The 22,720-nt window shown below is 43.6% G+C and overlaps 1 protein-coding gene across 3 annotated transcripts in view; it reads right to left on the minus strand.

Annotated features, from left to right (window-relative positions):
• MEGF10 (multiple EGF like domains 10) overlaps positions 1-22,720 on the minus strand; it is a 419,721-nt gene that overhangs the window by 128,956 nt on the left and 268,045 nt on the right. For all 3 annotated transcript variants that reach the window (XM_029619232.1, XM_029619240.1, XM_029619250.1), the window contains one exon: positions 1,653-1,755. In XM_029619232.1, the coding sequence (XP_029475092.1) occupies positions 1,653-1,755 (103 nt within the window). The remainder of the gene's footprint in view (positions 1-1,652; positions 1,756-22,720) is intronic.

Genomic DNA, 22,720 nt, shown 5'->3' on the forward strand with positions numbered 1-22,720 from the left:
AACATTTCTTCTGCTTGGCAGGTCAAAATACCAAAATCCTCCTTTTCTCTCTGTGACCATCTGACTGCCCCCATGCACCATTTCTTCAATCTTTTGTCTTCTTCCTCACCCTGCCTTAGCTGACCCAACCTTGAACCCATAAACCTTGGGATTTCTCAGTTGAAGGATCCCATACAGGGGTTTATAGTTCAAACAAAACTATAAGACCTTTATTTTTCTAGGGTACCAGCAGTCAATTGACAATACAAATCACCAAAAAGGATAAGTCACAGGATTCACCTCAGGGATAAATAGCAGCAACAAAATAAACACACATTAAATATTATCTTCTTCTATCTCTTATTCCAAACAACTCTGTATGTGAGTCATTCTTCTTCCATAACCTTATTAGTACTCATAACCCATCACTAGATTCTTCTCAGATAAGGCCACAGGATCTCCCATATTGTGACTGGAGTCCATACCTCCCCTCCTAGGTGCCTCTGGACCCAGGAAAATGCTTAGGAACATTTCTGTGGCAACACCAAGAATCATGGTAACGAAGGGCCCTGTTGGACCAGAAGAACTTCCAGACGTATTGCAGCCCATTCACTATCAAACTCCCTTCAAAGTCCTAATTCTCCCTAAGACCTTAGACTTATAAATCATAGGGTATACTCTCCCCCAGAGGTCATCTCCATACACTCTTTCTGAAAGAGATAGCCAGAAACAATGCCATACTCTTCTGTAACAGCATAATCGCAACATGACCAAAACTCATGGACCAAAAGTATAAATAATGGACCAAAATAAAAGGTCATATTACTGACATGGGGGCCAGAATTTAGGGTCCAGGCCACACTCCCATGATATATTTCATTTGATGTCACTGTGCCCTCTACTAGAAGAGGTATATCTGAATGTTAGGTAGAGGAAGAGAGAGCAATGAACACATTAATTTTTATTGAAAATCTTAGAAGCTTGACATAGATAACTGTAACTGCATGCTAATTAAGGAACTAATCTGCAAAGCTGCAAAACACTTTGATATTGTACCATGTTCCTCCATGCTGCTGCCAGAAATTGAAAAGATGGCTTCTGCCTGAAAGAATTTAAACTCCTTTTACACAGTTGCATAGTAGCACCATCAGTGACTTAGAAGCTCTACCTGAAATGGAGTCAAACATGGCTTAGAAGGGAACAACGCAGAGTATAAAATGGAGAAATACAAGGAAAAAAACTAAAGATACATTTTAAACAGTATCCAAAGAATTTATAATAGAAAAATAAATGTGCCTTCCCATTTAATAATGGAGACAAACCTGTAGGAACATAGCCATTCTCAATCATCCCAGTTCAAGGAATGTTATGGAGGTGGTTTTTAAAGGTTTGAAAATGTAACCATATTCATTACATATTTCTTTAAAATCCAAATCTTCTTTACTTTGTGAAGCTAAAATTATTGCTGATGAGGGCCTTAAATTGAGTTATTCTTAGGTAGCATTTATAGATCAGTACTGCAGAAGTTTCTATGCCTGTGTGTTCAAGTGACAAGGTGTTATTTAGCATGCACAAAATAGTGTCTGTGTCTGTTTGCTGGTTACTGGTACCATTCCACCATCATCTGCTTCAGGAGGCCACTGTCCCCATGTTTACATTGATCTCCTGGTTACCTGCCCATCCTGCGAGACAGCGACAGAAGCCAGTGGTTGGATGGCATCCATCTGCATGGCTGCAGTCACATCGCTCAGCGCAATCCATTCCGTATGTCCCATCCTGCCATAAGACCCAGAATTCAGAACTAAGTCAAAATGGAAACAGTGAGAGAAATAAAATCTCTGCCAATCTCTATAATCCAGCTCAGTGGGAACAGTTGCTCATTCCTTGCCGTCAAAAGAAAACATCTTTTTGGTCTCCACGCAACTACAGATTTCAAATTCATCATATGTTAGAAATGGAATAAACAATTTAGTTTGATTCTGATCAAGCTGTTTGGAACAAGGGGCATTTATCTCCAGACATACCTTGCTTCACTGTTTGGAATACTTGTGTCCTTTACATATGTTTTAACTTGTTAATTAGATAAAAAGCAGTCAAATAATTATTATCTTACAAAGCAAAGTTCTCTGATAGACAGGGCCTTAACCAACATTAAGGGACTGATTCACTCAGTTTTTATTTCTTCCCATAGACACAAAATGGGAGAAAAGTTTTAGTAAATCAGGTCCTAAATGTAAAAGAAAAAAAAGATTTTAAAAGCCTTGCGCGTGCAAAAATGGCCACTTACGCGCCCAGAAAAAGAAGCAGGGCATGGGTGTTCTAGAGGTGCGGCCAAGACTGATGCACGTAACTCCAGATTTTCCTCAGCCAGCGTGTGTTACATGTGGCACTTTGCTATAGCTCCCTGTTAGGCACAGGAGAGAGAAACAAACAGACAGACAGACACCTTATAAGGGATGAAAATTCTAAAAATAGGAGTTGAGTCTCTGCTAGCTGCATTGTACAAATCAAATCCTTTTCATCACTTATAAGGTCAAAAAATCTTTAATGATGTCAGTTTTACAATGGATACCTCTAAATGTGTAACAACACCCCGCTAACCCCAACCTACCTCCTTAAAACTCACCCCGAATCAAAGTGCCCCCTTACAATGGTTGTATTTGTAAGGTATCTCTCTCTCTCTCATGTGTTTGGGTTATAAAATAGCCCATAACTTTATGCACGCACAGCCCTTTTAAAATCTACCTTAGCTGTGTTTACTGGTCAGAATTTCAGTACCACATATAGGGGTGCATTTTCGAAGACTTTAAGGCCCAATTCACTAAAGCATTTTTCCTGTTTTGTGTCACTAAGAAAAAAGCTTAGTAAATCAGGCCCTTAGTTGCCTTCAGCATGGATTAAAAATAGAGTTAACCTGTGTCATATGGGGATAAGGTGATTTTTAGTAACCTTGGAGTACATGTGTACTTTCATAATGCACACAAACCTTGGCTACAAAAAAAAGAGCCACTCTGCGAGGTCATTCCAGGGAGTGCACACATACCTTACATTTTCAAAAGGTATGCCTGGCACACCTAATTCTGTGTCTGTGGGGAAAGACTTTGATGAATCAGGCCCTTAGCGACATAACAACCCAATTTTCAAATTCAATTTGTGTTGGAAAATTGATTTATTGTCTAGGATTACAAGCATGTGTGTAATTCTGCAGTTAGATGCTCTATTGAGAATTTAGTGCATGGTGGATTGTAATGCTCATTGTATGAAATAAAATGTTACTTAGTCATTCTTTTTAAAAATTCTTCAAGCAGTTTCCCTTGCAATTCTGAATCTCAGGAAGCAACTATGTAAGCAAAAGTCAAAAATTATTTTTTTTCACTTTCTGGATCCAGTTGGTTTACATTAACTATAACAATATCACCTGCATTGCATAAACCAATCAGATCCACCTCCAGGTGATGTCATTTCCAAATGTTTGGAACATGGCTATTCCCAGAGGTTCTGAGGAACTGCAGGAGAGTGGCTTAAAGAATTTTGCAAAGCATGACTTGACAGTAGAATGTGTGACCGCGGCTAGAGGATGAGTGTTGCTACTTTCTGCTTGTAGTATTGAAATACAACACGGAACACTAAGGGAACAGCTTTCTTTCAAGTATGCATTCAAACTTCCACCAAGCAACAGGTAAAATCGAGTAAAATATAGGATGGCTATAACTCACAAACCTTCACTGCTGTGCTTTAATATGCAGATCTGATTGTCTTTTGCTTGTATTTATGCTTCATATTTATCTAATGCACTTTCTGTGTTGAGAAAATTGTATAATTTGAATATAATTTTGTATATATAGACGGGGCGGATTGGGCTTTTGGGGGATCAGGCATCCCCCGGCGGGCTGGTTGCACTGGTCACATGATGAATATAATTTTGTATATATGGACAGGGCGGATTGGCCTATTGGGGGATCAGGCATCCCCCAGCGGACTGGTTGCACTGGTCACGTGATCTTCATCTCAGAACAAGTTCTTTTGCGGGACCATGACACCTGAATCAGCCCAAACAAAGGCCTGCAGGCTCAGCAGAAGGACACATCTGGCAGTTTCAGGGCTACTTCCTCCCACTTCCCCTCCGGCAGTAAATGAGCAGCGTAGGCGCAGCCAAGGCCCAGAAGAAAGGAGGACGACTGAGAAGAAGGTGTGTATGTGTGTGTATGAAAGAGAGAGAGCCTGAATATGGGCATGAGAGTGAGCCTGCATGTGTAGGAGACAGCATGCCTACATGTCTGTATGAGAGTACCTGCATGGGTGCATGAGAGAAAGAGCCTGCATATCTGCATGAGAGCACCTGCATGTGTCCATGAGAGCCTGCATGTGTCCATGAGAGAGAGAGAGCCTGCATGTGTGTGTGAGAAAGAAAGAGAGTCTGCCTGTGTACATGAGAGAGTGAGAGAAACTGCATGTGTGTGAAAGAGAGAGAAAGAGGATAAAGATTGTGTGGCCTTCTTCACCCAAATCCACAACAATCTCTCAGAAATCAAAAGATGCCAGGTACTTTTTATTTAATAGTACGGAGAGCTGGAGATTCTTCAATTCTTTATTATTTTATATTTTGGGGTGTTATTTCAAGTGTCTGCTGTTTTGAAATATTTTATTGGGGTTTGGGAAATATTAGAACAAATTTATGAGACTTTTTAAATCATTAGGGGCCCAATATTGAAAGATGGCTGTTTAAGTAACTTATCCAGCTAAATTACATGGTATATTCAGCAGCAAGGCTAGGTCGCTGAACATACGCATATATATTTGTACTTAGCTATAATCAGTTATAACTGTGTAATGTAGCTGGTAGATGTATTTATTTATTTATATTTTTATATTCCACTTTTTGGCACTTCAAAGCGGATTATATTCAGGCACTATAGGTATTTCCCTATTCCCACAGGGCTTACAATCTAATTTTTGTACCTGAAGTAACAGAGGGTAAAGTGATTTGCCCAAGGTCACAAGGAGCAACAGCTAGTATACCTTTGTGCCTAAGACTGAATATTGTTACTTAGTCGCATAAACTATGCGGCAAAGTTGCTCCACCCAGTGCTCACCCACAACTTATGCAGCTAACGTTTTAGCCATATAAGTGACTTATGTAGCTAAGCAGCAGCCACTAAATGTAAGTGCATATTCAATGGCAGCTACTTAACCACTTAAGTCCTACTTATCCAGCTAAGTAGTACGGAATGCGCTTTGAATATTGGGCCCCCTGTTTGTCGGTTGTTTTGATATATTTATTCTTTTCATGGTTTTAATATTATGAATGATGTCTTATATTTCTTGATTTTATTGCTTGATGTTTTGTGAGGAGTAATTATGTTTCTGTTTTTCCATTGTTGCCCTGCATAATACAGTCGGATTTGTTGTAGATATCAGAGCATGTTTGTGTGCGAGAGAGAGAATGAGTGAGCCAAAGAGCATATGCTTAAAGCAAGAGGACTATTTAAGTCAGTAGGCCTGTGTGCAAGTATAAAAGAGAGCGACTGAGCCAGTGAGTTAGCAAGAATGAGTCAGTGAACATGTGTGTGAGCATGTAGATGAGAGAGCGATTGAGCCAGTGAGCAAGTGTGTGAACAAGAGCATGAGCTTGTGACAAAGTGAGCATGTCTGTGAGAGAGAGCATGTGAACCAGTGAGCATGTACGAGAGACAGCATGTGATCTAGTAGGCATGTGTGTGAGAGAGAGAAGAAAGATGTGTATATCTCCCACCCCTTAATAGTCCATGACAATCTCAGGGTGACTGGAATCTAAATTTTATTTTAGTTTTAATTTTAATTATTGGATGTTGTTTGAGGTGTCTGCTATTTTGAAATATTTTAATCGATGTTTGGGAAATTTAAAAAACAATTATATGTTTATTTATTTAAAATCTTTTCTATACCGTCGCTAAGTTATATACCATCGCAACGGTTTACATGTAGGCACATATTTAATGTAGGTAAAAGTGTAGTATAGTACATTCTAACAGGTGCCGTCAAAGGTTCGGTTACAATATATCATTAGACAAAATAATTTTTAGAGAAGTGGGTCATGACCGAGTGTACTGAAAGTACTTTTACGGGTAAATTTATCATACATAGTGTTATCAATATGCTAGTTGTGATGTGGGGTTCATAGACTACTCTACTGTGTTGTCCTAAGTACTGTGTGTCGGTGCTTATCTGCTTATTCCTGAATAATTTCTATTCTCCCGTCTCCTTGTAAATGCCTGTTTAAAAAGCCATGTTTTTAAACTTTTCTTAAATGCCTTGAGATCACTTTGTAATCTGATCTCTGGAGGCATTGTGTTCCAAATTGTGGGTCCTGCTAATGATAAGGCACTTTCCTTCACTTGGGTTAGTCTTGCTGTTTTAACTGAAGGGATGGTTAGGAGTGCTTTATTTGCTGATCGAAGATTTCTGTGTGGGACGTGTACCAGTAATGCTGTGTTTAGCCAGTCTGATTTCTCATCATGAATTAGTTTATGGATGGTACATAGGGTTTTGTATTTAATTCTGTGTTCAATTGGTAACCAATGTAGTTCCGCTAGGGTTTCGTTTATGTGGTCCCTCCTCCTTTTTCTGGTTAGTATTCTAGCTGCTGTGTTCTGAAGTATTTGAAGTGGTCTTAACGTAGTATTTGGTAGTCCTAGCAACAGGGCATTACAGTAATCCGTGCTGGAGAAAATTAGTGCCTGTAGAATTGTTTGGAAATCATTTTGAGTTAGTAGTGGTTTTAGTTTTCTGAGCACCATGAGTTTTGCGTTTATAATCATTGGATGTTCTTTTCATCAGTTGTTTTGAAATATTTATTCTTTTTATGAGTTTGGTTTTACTATTTTGATTGATGCTTTATATTTCTTGATGTTATTGTTTGATGTTTAGTGAGGAATGATATTTGTTTTTCCATACAATACAGTCTGGCTTGTTGCAGTTTCAAGTTCAATTTTTGTCTACATGATTATATTTGGTGAGGGTCTGTCTGTGTTCTACATGTATGACTAAGGTGAAGTATTCTGCTATGCAGATTTGTGGGGTGACCCCAACCAATTTGCTTGGATGGAATGGGAGTGTACAGCTTTGTTTACTCACTACTGGTCTAGAGTATGCTCTATTTCTTAGTTATTTAGGAAAAATGTGAAATTTATTTTGGAGATATTTGGGCTTAATTCTGCCAGGTTTCAGAGTCGACTTGGCGTGTTGATGCATGTGCTACAGAGAAAGTGCACAAGGGAGTCAGATACCCCATGGGCCAGTTTTGAAAAAATCCCCCAGGGCTGATATTTTCCTGCAATCCGCCCCTGCATATGGAGATGGTGATCATTGTCACCTGAAATAGATGACAGAACTAAAAAAGGGTAAACAGCAACCATTGGATGAAGAATCTGCATTCCTTGCAGGAGGCAGAGGCAGTCCCTAGCTCAACCAGAGCCTTCCTGATCATCCTAACAGATGCCTTACTACACACTTTGATGGTAATTCCCCTGCCACCTTCCAAATTGAAAAAGTCTCAAACCGGGGCAAATGTGCCCTCAACTATATTCCTAAATCCCAGAGAAAATTAAAACTCCAGAAATCTATTATTCCTACCTAAAGAGAGGTTCAACACATGCTAGACACAAGCACTATGCATGTTGTCACCTGCAAACTGATTCTTCCAAATGACCGATCCATTAATATGCTAAATCAACTACATGACCTGTTAACCGAGGAGTATGCTGATCTTCTATACCTAACACATATACCTAGGCACAAGACACCAACAGCCTCAGCTTCTCCAAATCTTCCCTCACTGTCTCTCATATGCCAAACAAAAGCAAGAGGGTGAAGGAGCAGCAATAATACTCAGAGAAATGTTGGAACTGGCCCATTCCCCTACACAGGTGTAGGGGAATAGCCAACGATCCTGGCTGCTAGGCAGCCCCCCCCCCCCCTCCCCCACCCAGCAGAGGTTCTCACTGAGCCATGCTGTCTCCCACTCTAGCCACCTCCTTGATGGCTCCATGATGCAGCAAGGATAGCCCTATTTAACCCTGCCTCTCCCACAACTCAGTGCCTCATCATTGAGTCACCTTGGCTCCTTGCTTTGGTCCATCTTGTCATGTCTTTGGCCTCCTTGTGTTGTCCTTTGGCCTACTTGGCCTTCTTGCCTTGCCTCATGGCTTTGGGCCTTCCAGTTTTGCCTTGCAGCCTGGTTAGGTCCTCTTGTCTGTCGCCTATTTTATATGTGCCTTGTCTATGTTTTGGTTTGTTTGTTCTTTGTCTGCCTGTTGTTCTCTGTTCCCTGTGGCCCCCCAGTGGCCCTTTTGCCAGTGTCTAGGTCTCCTGCTGTCTTGCTTCTAGTGCATTCCCCACCTTGTCTTTGCCCTGTCTTTGTGGCCTAACCCTTCTTCGTATTCCTGCTCCCAACCCTTGTCTGTCAGCTCCTGCCTTGCAGTGTGCCTGCTGCCTCCAGTTCCAGCTTTTGATTCCAGCTCCTGCCTCTGCATCAAGTTCCTGTCTTGCCCCAGCCTTGCCTTCTAGGTTAGCCTTCCTCGGATTGATCTTGTTGCCTGACTTGGACTGTCTCTGACCCTGCCTCTGCTCGTTTTCTGCTTGCCTTGATCTCGGCCTGGACTCCGACCTTGTTTGACCCTGGCCACCTTGCACTGTACCTGAGAAGTCCTGCCGGCCACCAGAAACTGCAAACTCAACACAAGGTGGCTGGACAGGCAGAAGGCTCTGCAACCGGCCTGCCGGGCCGTTACAGAATGATGAGGTCAAACAAACTCCACAGGAGGGGTTCCAGGACCCTCTGCAAGCTCAGTGAGTCAAGAAAAAAAAGGTTTTCTACTCCTGCTGTAGCCTCTAGTAACTGTTCACCAGTCCCAGTTCCTGAAGTACTCCCAACCTGCCCTGATTATTGGAAATGCAGGAAATGGCAGTTTAAAAAAAAAAAAGAAAAATCACTTCTCTCTCTGGATTGTCTCAAATGTGGTTCCTTCCATCCTGCCTGGCTGGAATGTAAAAAAGTGCAGGTTTGGGAAGATCCTTCCTGAACAATGCTGTCTACTGTATCTGGCACCTAAACCAGTTTCCAAGGCACAGGTCTCAGTTCCAGCCCAGAAGATCTCTGAAATGAGAGAGACTTGCAGACCACAATCAAGGATGCAGTCTGTGTTAAAAACCTCTGGTACTTCGGTTTTCACGAAAAGCAGTTTAGATGTCATGCCAGCTAAATGTTTGTATGCCGGCTTCCCTTAAATCCACATGTAACTGAGAGCCATTCTTTGGTTACCAGGATGCCCAGGAAATAAAATAATAGCAAGAATAGGTTAGTGGATGGGGAGGGGGGGACCCATTCAAATTCCAGGCTCAGTACCTAGCAAGAGAAAGCAGACAGGTACAGGCCAGGGAGCCCAAGCCGGGTTTCAAGCGAGGCAGGGGTCAGTGAAGATCAAATCCAATCCGGGTCCGGACAGGTAGCAGGTAGAGCAAAGTAAAGTCCAATCCGGGTCGAGGCAGGCAGCAGGCAAACAGAGTAAAGTCCAATCCGGGTCGAGGCAGGCAGCGAGCAACCAGAGTAAAGTCCAATCCGGGTCGAGGCAGGCAGCGGGCAAACAGAGCAAAGTCCAATCCGGGTCTCGGCAGGCAGGTAGCAAGGCAAGGCAGAGTCAGGCACGGTCCGGGTCACGGCAGGCAGGCAACAAGGCAAGGCGAAGTCAAGTACGGTCCGGGTCTCGGCAGGCAGGTAGCAAGGCAAGGCAGAGTCAGGCACGGTCCGGGTCTCGGCAGGCAGGCAGCAAGGCAAGGCGAAGTCAAGTACGGTCCGGGTCTCGGCAGGCAGGCAACAAGGCAAGGCGAAGTCAAGTGCGGTCCGGGTCTCGGCAGGCAGGTAGCAAGGCAAGGCAGAGTCAGGCACAGCAAAGTCACACCAGGGCACAGCAAAGCACGGGACCTATTGAGAAGGCGTCTGATGCCTGCACTGCACCGCTTAAATCTCCCTCCCTGCTGACGTCAGTTTCCGGGGGCGGCCTCGTCCTCGCGATCCTGCCCCTTTAAGAGGCGGAGTTAGCCGCGTCGCAACCGATGCCGTCCCGCGACGGCCAGACGTCTGCACGCAGCGAGTCGTGCTCTGGGGGCCCTGAGGAATGGCGTGCCGATCCGCCGGCTGAAAAGAGGTAGGGAGACCCGATCGCATGCGATCGCGATCGGGCCTCACAACAGGCCGTCCCCCCGGGAGGTTTTATAACAGCTCTCTCCTGAGAGGCTGGAGGCAGTCCTGTATAATTTTTGGAGAGTTAGGAGGTGGTAGGCGTTTACCCTTTGTTGTATTTTCAGGCCCAGTTGGAGGGAACAGGCGTTAACCCTGCCTGGGAATCCTGACCAAGGTCAGGAGGGTGGTCCTGCCAGTCTGCTCCGTAGCTGGTGCAGATACCCCTTCAGGTTGTTTTCAGGATTTTGACCTTTTTTTGGTAGAAGCTTTGCTGGACATATCTGGGCCTTTCCTGGATTCAGGGAAGGGGGAACCCTGAGTTTGTGACGCACAGGGATTGGGAAGACCTGCCCATCCAAGGTGATTACCCGCTGCAAGGGATAACTTCGGTTAAGGGAAAAGACTATTAGAGATGAGCTTTGTTTTTCCGTGTTGGGTTTCGGTTCGGGCGCTTTGAGGGAAAATTTCGTTTTCCTGCAGATCGTTTTTCGGCGGTACGGATCCATTGCTCCTTCCATGTGACAGGGGCCGACCAATGGCACTAGTAGCCCCGTCACATGGTAAGGGGAAAGGGCTACAGCGCCATTTTGATTCCTGGCAGGCCCAACGGCCCGAGAAGGATACATCGCTCGCGGGACCCTGCTGGACCCCCAGGGCTTTTAGTAAGTCTTGGGAAGGGATCGGGATGGTGGGGGGGGGGGGTTGTAATAAAAATAAAATTGAAGGGTTGTTTTTTTTTCAAATAAATGTGCCCCTCCCCCCCGCACTAACCCGAAAAATAAATTTTCCCCGAAGTTCGGGGAAAATCTGTTTCGGGGTTCGGGTGCCCAGAACCAGGACGAATTAGGCAACTTCATTGAAATTGCCTAATTCGTGATAAAAGAATGCACATCTCTAAAGACTATTAAGTTAGACATCCAGGAGGAAGATTGTTTTGCTGCCCCTTCCTACCTGCAGTGGAGCAGGGTAAGAAAGCCTGCAGCCAGGGATGCCTCCTATAAGGGATCCAGAGGAGAGTTAGAGACTGAAATAAATTTAAAGAAGCTGGAAGAGCCTGCTAACCGTGAGTAACAGAACTGTAAAGATTCTAGAGGATGCCCGTCAGGAGTCTGCAGCCCCTGGGAAGAGATACTATTTTACTCTCTGTGTAAGGACAGGATTTTGACCACTTCCTTACCAGCTTGAAGGTTACTCTGCCCACCAGGACCTCCTCCCCACATTGCCTGTTGAAAGACTCCCGCAAAAAAGAAGCAAAAAGATTGTGGTGCTGGAATCATATTTATTGTGTCATCTGCAACTATTTAATTTAGTAAACTTAAGTTTGAATGCCCTCAGGTGACTCATGCAAGGTTTTCTGACATCACATTTCATGTGGTGTCACCTTGTTTGCTTTTGTTGGGAGCAGTTTCTGCAGATTGTTCTCAGTCATCAATGCCTCTCCCCAGAACTTTTCAAGAAAGTTGGCATTCAGCAGCGTATTCCTTGCCATCTCTATCAATGTGTTGCTCTTCCTCTTGACTACACCATTCTGTGTGGGAGCATAAGACACTGTGTTCTGATGCTCAATCCCTAGATACTTGAGGTACACTTGAGCTGCTATGTCCATGTAATCTCCTCCATTGTCCATATGCATGGTTCCAGGTTTCCAATGGAACTTATTGCTTGTCACTGCTGCGTATTCCTTGAGTTTCTCCAGTGTTTTACTTTTATGTCTCAGTTGATAGGCTTCGGTATATCTGGAGTAATCATCAGTGAAGTTCAGGAAATATCTGTTTCCAGAAGAGGTCGCTGCTTCATTTGTTCACACAGATCACTGTGAATTAGCTCCAGTGGCTGACTTGCTCTGCTGTGGCTTGCATGTGTTGCTTTGCTTTCCAGACAGCACATGCATGTCAGTGTCTCTGTGAACATGGATACCTTTAAATCCACATCATCAATTTGCTCTGCAAGTCATTTATTGCATCTGCATATCTGTACTCCAGGTGCCTGGGCCATGTGTGTATGCAGTTCCGGCAATGGGGTTGGGCAGCTGTTTTCACTTCATCTGTTCAGATGATTCTATACAAGCTGTCACCACCCACAACCCCTTGTGCCACTGTGCCTTACCCTTCTTAATTGTGCATATATCCTTGCAGAAGAGGACAGTGATGCCCTTGCTTGTTAGGTGTTTAGGTAATAGAAGGCTTACCTTCAGGTCTGGTGCATATAGCACATCTAAGCTGTCCTTCTCCTTTCCCCATCATAGAAATATATTTCACATCTGCTAGGTACACTTTAACTTTCATACTATACTCAATGTCTGTAAAAAGTTCTTTATTAAGTTCTTTATTACTTGTCATGTAGCTAGTTGATCCGAAATCAATATGTCAGTCTCTCACATTACTTCTTTCAGAGAATCTAAAACCACAGGTCCAAAGCAATTTAGCCATTCTTTCTGTAATGTTTGGCTGGCCATGAGATGGCCCTGTGACCAGCTGCACTCACCAAGCATGCCGCCAAACTTTGCCACAGATCAAATGTCACCATTCCTTGACTCCTGCTGGCTCGATCCCTAGGTGCATGCAACCCTTTGAAGGTTCAGTGGAAGAAAAACCAAACTGAGACACCTCCTGATGATTTCACATGGCAAAGAATTTAAGTCCTTGCCGCATTCCCCTCTCTGCCACAGCAACAGGTCCCCTGCCTAGTCTGCAGTGTGTGTTCCTCTTTGTGTTTCCTTGCCTTGTACCTTATCATGCCTTGTCTCTCTGCCTTGCCTTTTCTAGTCTGTGACTTGCCTTGTTTGTGCCTTGATCCTTTTCTTGCCCGCAGCCTTGCCTTGCTCATACCTTGCCGGTCTCCCTTGTTCTGCCTGGTCCATCCTGCCCTGCCTTATCCTCCAGTGTCTTGTTTGTCTTGGTCTAATTTTCTGGTACTGACCTCTGCTTCGGACCCAGACCACTGTCTTGCCTGCCGCCTGGTACTGACCTCTGCTATGGACTATGATCCAGCCTCCCATGCCACCTGCCCAGACCTCCACTCATACCTGGACTCTGCTTGACCACCCCCTACAGGACATTCACCTAAGCTCTGCTGGCCTCTGGAACCCAAGGGCTCAACCTGCAGGGAACGGGGCTGGTACTGGTGAAGCCCCAGCTCCAGTCCCAGTAAGGGCATGTCCTTCTTAGCCCAAGGGCTCACAACCGTGACAGTTTGCTGAGGACATGAACTCGGTGGATTCGCCCCCAGCTCAGGCGATCACAGGTTTGGTTCTACAGGTACAAAAGCAGCAAGACCAGTTGCGTAATATGGCTGGGATCCTCCAGGGCTGGCAGCTCATATGGACTCTATGCATTACCCTGCATCTTCTCAGGCCCCTTTTCTGGTTGCTCCTACTCAGACAGTGGCCTTCATGCCACATCTTCTATCTCCTTCAGGTATGAGGGCAGCCCCAAGGAATGCAGAGGCTTCCTTAATCAGTGCAGAATGCACTTTGAGCTGCAAGTGGTCAATTTCCCAGTGGACCGCTCCAAAGTAACTTACATGCTCTCACTGTTAGGGGGTTCTGCCCTAGCCTGGGCCTCCCCTCTCTGGGAGAGAGATGACCCACTACTAAGAAACTTGGACAACTTTCTGTACAGTTTCATCTGGTCTTCAATGAGCCAGGACACACTTTGTCCGCTGCCATGGATTTCGGCAAAGTAATCGCACCGTGGGCGATTATGCTATACACTTTCGCACCTTGGCATCTGAACTCCATTGAGTTGAAGACAGCCAGATGGCCATCTTTTGGCAGGGCCTAGTGGAATGCATAAAAGATGAGTTGGCAGGCCGAGTTATCCCTCTCACGATAGAAGACCTTATCACACTGGCCATACGGGTCGATCTGCAGTTTCCAGAACAACTTGGGAAAGAAGGGCATCTCGCCAACCATTCCATCTAGTTCCCAAGTTTCAACACTCCCTGGTCACACTGATGGAACCCACAGCCACAGCCTCCACTGAAGAGCCCATGAAGTGAGAAATGTGAAGTCCTGCCCCAACTGTGCTGTACATAATAGCTCCCATGCTCGCCCTTGGGGGCAGTTACAGCCATTGACAACCCCAGAGAAAGCCTAGACCCATTTGGCCACTGTCATTTACCTTCCCCTCTCTAATGTCTACATGACCATCTGGGTAGTAGTGGACTGGTTTTCCAAGATGGCTCATTTCATCCCTCTTCCCCATCTTCCATCTGTATCAGAACTGCATTTCTCTTTGTTCAATCCAATAAAATAAGGGTACGTCAAAAAGAGTGTAACATCTACAGATATAAGAGCCTTATTTGACATAACCAAAAGGATGTTTATTAGATAAATACAGATTATCCAGCAGATAAAGTCTTCAAAGGGTAGAGAAAAACAAAATGATAATTGTTACAGCATTGAAGGTCCCCCAATATGGGCTGTATTTTGCACAGGCTGCATGGGAGGGACGGAAACAGAGATCAGGAGAATCTTCAACAGGGTGAAAGAAAAATCTCCATACATATATTCATGGTATATTGTCAGGGGTAACCAAGTGGCTGGCAATCTTGAAATCAATTTCACCTGCATGGATTCCCCTTTCATATCCTCTTGAATCGTGGAGTACAATTCATAGCCCAGTTTTGGAGGAACCTTTGTAAAAAATTTAGGATTACCTTGGACTTCACCTCTGCTTACCACCTCCAAAGCAATGGCCAGTCTAAAAGGATCAATCAGATTCTTAAAGGATTCCTGAGAGCCTACATTAATGAATGACAGGGCAACTGGGCCTGTCTTCTACTCTGGGCAGAATTCTGCCACAACAATCATGTGGGTAGTTCATCCATATCCACACTCTTCCAAATTCTGATTAGCCAGCACCTGCAGGTACTGTTCCCTATTCCAGTGCCAGTGTCCAGCACCAAATAACCTGGCTCAGAATTTTGAAGGCTTGTGGCTGAAGACACACAGATTCCTTATTCTAGCAGCCGAGAAATTCAAGAAGCAAGCAGACAAAAAAACGCTGTCTGGCACCTCACTTCAAACCTGGAAAACTAGTTTGGCTCAGTACTCACAACCTCCACCTCAAAAACCCCTCTGTCAAGATTTTTCCATGGTTTATTCGGCCATTTCCTGTGGTTTGCCAATTAGGGCCAGTGGCCTGCCGACTAAAACTTCCACCCACTCTCAAGGCCCATGATGTATTCCATGTGTCACTCCTTGAAACCTTGCTCCTGTCCTGGCCCTCTCAGGTGGCTCCCAAATCAATGGAAAAAGAAACAGAAGTTGATTCCAAAAACGAGGTCTGAGAGAGCCTTGATTCCAGAAAACCTTGAGGTCAACTTCAGTATCTCATTTCATGGAAGGGCTTTGCACCCAAGGAAAACTTATGGGAGCCTGCTTCTAATCTTCAAGCCCCTTGTTTGGTAAAGGAATTTCATCAATGCTTCCCCCAGCAGCCTGAGCCTAGAGCCCTGGCAAGTGGGCTTAGAAGGGGGGTACTGTAACATTTGGTAGCCTGTGGGATGGCCCATGAGTAGCCACAATCACCAAGCATGCCATCAAACTTTGCTGTGAACCAAACACTGCCACTCATTGCCTCCTACTGGCTCGGGCCCTAGGTGCACACCACCCTTTGATGTTCCAGCAGCAGGAAACCCCAATTGAGGCATAAGAAGAACATAAGAACATGCCATACTGGGTCAGACCAAGGGTCCATCAAGCCCAGCATCCTGTTTCCAACAGAGGCCAATCCAGGCCATAAGAACCTGGAAAGTACCCAAAAACTAAGTCAATCCCATGCTACTGTTGCTAGTAATAGCAGTGGCTATTTTCTAAGTCAACTTAATTAATAGCAGGTAATGGACTTCTTCTCCAAGAACTTATCCAATCCTTTTTTAAACACAGCTACACTAACTGCACTAACCACATCTTCTGGCAACATATTCCAGAGTTTAATTGTGCGCTGAGTGAAAAAGAACTTTCTCCAGTTAGTTTTAAATGTGCCACATGCTAACTTCATGGAGTGCCCCCTAGTCTTTCTATTATCCAAAAGAGTAAATAACTGATTCACATTAACCAGTTTTAGACCTCTCATGAATTTAAACACCTGTATCATATCCCCCTTCAGCCATCTCTTCTCCAAACTGAAAAGTCCTAACCTCTTTAGTCTTTCCTCATAGGGGAGCTATTCCCTTACCTTTAACATTTTGGTCACCCTTCTCTGTACTTTCTCCATCGCAACTATATCTTTTTTGAGAAGCGGTGACCAGAACTGTACACAGTACTCAAGTGGTGGTCTCACCATGGAGCAATACAGAGGCATTATGACATTTTCCATTTTATTCACCATTCCCTTTCTAATAATTCCCAACATTCTGTTTGCTTTTTTGACTGCCGCAGCACACTGAACCGATGATTTCAATGTGTTATCCACTATGACGCCTAGATCTCTTTCTTGGGTGGTAGCTCCTAATATGGAATCTGACATTGTGTAGCATGGGTTATTTTTCCCTATATGCATCACCTTTCACTTATCCACATTAAATTTCATCTGCCATTTGGATGCCCAATTTTCCAGTCTCAGAAGGTCTTCCTGCAATTTATCACAATCTGCTTGTGATTTAACTACTCTGAACAATTTTGTATCATCTGCAAATTTGATTGCCTCACTTGTCGTATTTCTTTCCAGATCATTTATAAATATATTGAAAAGTACGGGTCCCAATACAGATACCTGAGGCACTCCACTGCCCACTCCTTTCCACTGAGAAAATTGTCCATTTAATCCTACTCTCTGTTTCCTGTCTTTTAGCCAGTTTGTAATCCACCAAAGGACATCGCCACCTATCCCATGAATGTTTACTTTTCCTAAAAGCCTCTCATGAGGAACTTTCTCAAACGCCTTCTGAAAATCCAAATATACTACATCTACCGGTTCACCTTTATCTACATGTTTATTAACTCCTTCAAAAAGTGAAGCAGATTTGTGAGGCAAGCCTTGCCTTGGGTAAAGCCATGCTGACTTTGTTCCATTAAACCATATCTTTCTATATGTTCTGTGATTTTGATGTTTAGAACACTTTCCACTATTTTTCCTGGCACTGAAGTCAGGCTAACCAGTCTGTAGTTTCTGGGATCGCCCCTGGAGCCCTTTTTAAATATTGGGGTTACATTAGCCACCCTCCATTCTTCAGATACAATGGATGATTTTAGTGATAGGTTACAAATTTTTACTAACAGGTCTGAAATTTCATTTTTGAGTTTCTTCAGAACCCTGGCGTGTATACCATCCAATCCAAGTGATTTACTACTCTTCAGTTTGGCAATCAGGCCTACCACATCTTCTAGGTTCACCGTGATTTGGTTCAGTCTATCTGAATCATTACCCATGAAAACCTTCTCCGATACGGGTATCTCCCCAACATGCTCTTCAGTAAACACTAAAGCAAAAAAATCATTTAATCTTTCCGCGATGGCCTTATATTCTCTAATTGCCCCTTTAACCCCTCGATCATCTAACGGTCCAACTGACTCCCTCACAGGCTTTCTGCTTCGTATATATTTTAAAAAGTTTTTACTGTGAGTTTTTGCCTCTACGGCCAACTTCTTTTCAAATTCTCTTTTAGACTGTCTTATCAATGTCTTACATTTAACTTGCCAACACTTATGCATTACCCTATTTTCTCCTGTTGGATCCTTCTTCCAATTTTTGAATGAAGATCTTTTGGCTAAAATAGCTTCTTTCACCTCCCCTTTTAACCATGCCAGTGATCGTTTTGCCTTCTTTCCACCTTTCTTAATGTGTGGAATACATCTGGACTGTGTTTCTAGGATGGTATTTTTTTAACAATGACTACGCCTCTTGCACACTTTTTACCTTTGTAGCTGCTCCTTTCAATTTTTTTCTAACTATTTTTCTCATTTTTTCAAAGTTTCCCTTTTGAACGTTTAGCATGAGAGCCGTGGATTTGCTTACTGTCCCCCTTCCAGTCATTAATTAAAATTTGATCATATTATGATCACTATTGACAAGTGGCCCCACCATCATTACCTCTCTTACCAAATCCTGTGCTCCACTGAGAATTAGATCTAAAATTGCTCCCTCTCTTGTCGGTTCCTGAACCAATTGCTCCATAAAGCTGTCATTTATTCCATCCAGGAACTTTATCTCTCTAGCATGTCCTGATGATACATTTACCCAGTCAATACTGGGGTAATTGAAATGTCCCATTATTACCGCACTACCAATTTGGTTAGCTTCCCTAATTTCTCTTAGCATTTCACTGTTCATCTCACTATCTTGACCAGGAGGACAGTAGTATACTCCTATCAGTATAGTCTTCCCCAACACACAAGAGATTTCTACCCATAAAGATTCGATTGTGCATTTAGTCTCATGCACGATGTTTATCCTGTTGGACTCTATGCCATCCCGGACATAAAGCACTACACCACCTCCCGGGTGCTCCTCTCTGTCATTGCGATATAATTTGTACCCCGGTATAGCACTGTCCCATTGGTTATCCTCCTTCCACCATGTCTCTGAGATGCCAATTAAGTCTATGTCAGCATTTACTGCTATACATTCTAATTCTCCCATCTTACTTCTTAGACTTCTGGCATTAGCATACAAACATTTCAAAGTTTGTTTTTTGTTTGTATTTTCATTCTGCTTTTTAATTGATAGGGATAAGTTGGAATTTTTTAGCTCAGGTGAGTTTTTAGTTACAGGCACTTGGACTACTTTTCTTATTATTGGAACCTCACTGTCGGGATGCCCTAATTCTAATGCATCATTAGTATCCTTTGAAGATACTGCCCTCCGAACCATGCGCTGCTGAGTGACTGTTGGCTTTCCCCTTTGTTCTAGTTTAAAAGCTGTTCTATCTCCTTTTTAAAGGTTAGCGCCAGCAGTCTGGTTCCACCCTGGTTAAGGTGGAGCCCATCCCTTTGGAAGAGACTCCCCCTTCAGCAGTGGGATATTTAAAACCTCACCAAGCTCCTCTCCCCGCCTCAGCAACAGGTTCTCTGTGTAGTCTACAGTACATGTGGCTCTTCATGTCTCCTTGCCTTGTGCCTTATCCTGCCTTGTCTCTCTACCTTGCCTTTCCTAGTCCATGCCTAGCCTTGCCTTATTTGTGCCTTGGTCCTTGTATTGCCTGTACCCTTGCCTTCTCATTCCTTGCTGGTCTCCCTTGTCTTGCCTGTTCCATCCTACCCTGCCTTGTCCTCCAGTGTCTTGTTTGTCTTGGTCTGATTCTCTGATACTGATCTCTGCTATGTACCCAGATCACTCTCTTGCCTGCTGCCTGTTATTGACCTCTGCTATAGACCTGGACCCTCTCTTGCCTGCTGCCTGGTTCTGACCCAGCCTCCCATGCTGCCTGCCCAGACCTCAGCCTGTATTTGGACTCTGCCTCTCTATCACCAGCAGTGATCTACAATTGTACCTGGACTTTCCTTTACTGCCTCTAAGGGACATTTGCACAAGTCCTTCTGGTCCCTGGAACCCAAAGGCTCAACCTATGGGGAACAGAGCTTGTATAGGTAAAGCCCCAGCTCCATTCTCAGTAAGGACAAGTCTGCTAGCTATCAGCATGGGCCTAGTAGATTTACCTGCATCAATCATACCACAGCCCAAGGGCTCACAACTGTGATACTTTCAGTTTCAAATAACTGTTCTCAGTACTAATAACTTTTTTGTCTCTGTTCACAGTCTTAATGATGTTTTTTATTATATATTTCCAGGCTGGGCAGTTTCTCTTCAAATGTTCCACCTCTTTGCTTAGGTTATGACCATCCAGTGACTACATCACATTCAATGTAGATATATCTGCCTCTCTTGGGCTATATCTGCCTGTATACTTTACCCACTGCTGTGTGAAGTATTTTTGCTCTTCTGGGCTATGTACATTTACCAGCCCCTTCCCCTACAGCAAAGACAGTTTGAAAATCTTCTGTCTTTTCTCTCCCCCATGCAAAGCTGCTTTGTCATTATTTTCTTTGTCTCCTATTGACCCTTCTGCAGACAAATTCATCTATAAATCTCCTTTTCATAGTCCAGTGTTATTTCATATTCTGGTCTATTCTCTAGTGCATTTAAGAAGGCATCATAGGAATCAAGCAAGCTGCATAGTAACATTGCAGATGCGTGACCATCCTTCAAACTCTCCCCTATGCATCTCAGTCCCTCTGTGATTTCTTGAACAGCATTAATGTGTTCCAACATTTCCTGGGTCTCTCTCACCTTTAGACTATGTACCTTGTGAAGCAGACTAGCACAGCATTAATGTGTTTCAGATTTCCTGTGACTCAACTTTAGACTGTGTAGCTTATGAAGGAGAAATAGTTTACTGTTCAGATTACATCTCTCAGGCAAACTCTTCAGAGTTCCACACATTTGTCTTGTGGCAATACATGTACAGGTGTGTATTAATTAATTATCTTCAGCAAGAAGAAAAAATATGCTTTTTGCTTCCATATCTCTCTGATTCTGAGATATGCATTTTCAATAGATCTATCCTTGCATATCGTGTCCCATAATTTATCTTTATTCAGCATTTCCATCTTAAACTTCCATATCTAAAAATTGATTAAATTTAACTTGAGTACAGCTGCCCTAAGATCTATGGTGAAAACCATGCTTTCTGAGTTAATTGCTTTTCTTCACTGTTGTATTCACAGTTTCCTATATCACAGCAGCAGGGTACCTACTTCAAGTCCTTTGCCTCCCCTGAGCACTGGATTTGCTCTGCATCTCTTTGGAGCTACATTGCTCGAGTCAGAACTTTTCCTCTAGGGCTTCAGCCTTCTCTGATAGAAATTTCTCATTCTCTGGTACCATTCTAGCCCAATCTACTTGTTCAGGGTGAGAACAGGGTGCATACAGCAGGGACCTTCATGCCTCTAGGCCAGAGTTTCCAAACCTTTCAGGGAACATGGATCCCTTTTCAGCATCAAAAAATTTCACATACCCCTACACACTTCTCTTTAATTTTTGTATACCATACAAAAGAAATATTGATATGTACTCCAGAATCATTCTAATGTATAAATATTGATCTAAACCCTCATAATTGAAGCTTGAAGCCATTCCTGCTTCCAATCCAGCTGCAATGGGGAAAAGGAAGCGAGTTAAAAAAAAGTTCCAGGTTGGTAACTTGGTATGAGCTGGCAGAAAATCAGCACCTGTACCTGCAGATCTGCCATCTAATTTTTAAAGAGAAACTCCTGTGGAATTTCTTTTGAGAACTCGGATTGGCAGGAGAAAGCCAGTACTTTTCTTCTGCATACTTTTCATCTGCTTTAAAGCAGGTACAAAATACATACGTGAAAGTTTACACGAGGATTTCAAAATTAAATCCCTGCATGTAATTTCCTTCCCTCAACCTAGCCCTACTCTTCTTACCCTGCTGGTAAAAGTGTGCAGACTGTTCACAGCTTAGGGACGTTTACCCTCAGGAGCAGGGAGTAGCTATTTTTAAATGGATTTTTTTACATAGGTAAAATAAAAAATTTTGAAACTTACCCTCCTTGAAAATTGATCCCCTTTTAGCCTGATTTTTTTTATACTTTATTATTTTCTTATTTGATTCTTACAAAAACATACAGAAAATGATAGTCAGTAAATAATTTAGATTTTAGAAAAAGCAAAACAACAGCCTGCTTTTAATGGGAAGAAGTCTAATGAGATCTCCATATCTATCTGTGTATCCCCGTAAATAATTTTTGTGTTTAATGTCACATCCATGTTGGCTGTTGTCTCACCCTCCCTCCTCCTTGATCCCTGGTGGTCATCTTTCCTTTCTTCCTTGCTGGACCATGGTGGTCCTCTAACCCTCCCTTTTTCTCTACCTCTGTCCACCATGATTCCTGGGGGTCCTCTCCTTCTCTCCCCTGCTAGCCTGCCATCCACTCATACTCCCCTTAACCAAGTCAATTATGGATTCCTGTCTCCCTCTTTGTCCTCCTTTTCTTCCTTCATTCCTGTCTCATTCCTTCTCCCCTCTGTCTTTCCCCTTATATTGTCATCCCCAGTCTTTTCTTCCTTTGAGTCATTCTACTCAGTTTTCTGCTGCAGCTATCCTCTTGTCTCTCTCTCAGGCCACTGGCAGAGCATGTGGCAGTAGTGAGAAATGTTTCTCAAAATTGTGATAACCCAGCTTTCCTTAACGTGCAGCAGAGGCTGTAAAGGTTTTGACAGCTGCAATTGGCCCCTCTCTTCCTCGTGTCCTCACAAAGTGCAGCAGTGGCATTTATGATTCTCGAGAGCTGCAATCGGTTCCTCTTTCTCACACCTCCGCTAAACATGCGGAAGTGCACTTTGAGGCTTCTAATGGGTGCAACCAACCCCTTTTTCTCCCTCCTCTTCCTGGTCTGCAGCAATGTGAGGTGAAGTTGTCAGGGTCATAATAGGCCCCATTCTGGCACTCCTAGCTTGTGGAAGCAGCTCAGCTAATCACAGGTAGCAGCAGCTCACTCCTTTCTCCCTATCTAAACTTTCTTCCATCCCTTCTGGAGGACCCTCCTGGGATGGTCTC

Source organism: Rhinatrema bivittatum, chromosome 1 (assembly GCF_901001135.1).
Source record: "Rhinatrema bivittatum chromosome 1, aRhiBiv1.1, whole genome shotgun sequence".
NCBI classification, from domain to species: Eukaryota; Metazoa; Chordata; class Amphibia; order Gymnophiona; family Rhinatrematidae; genus Rhinatrema; species Rhinatrema bivittatum.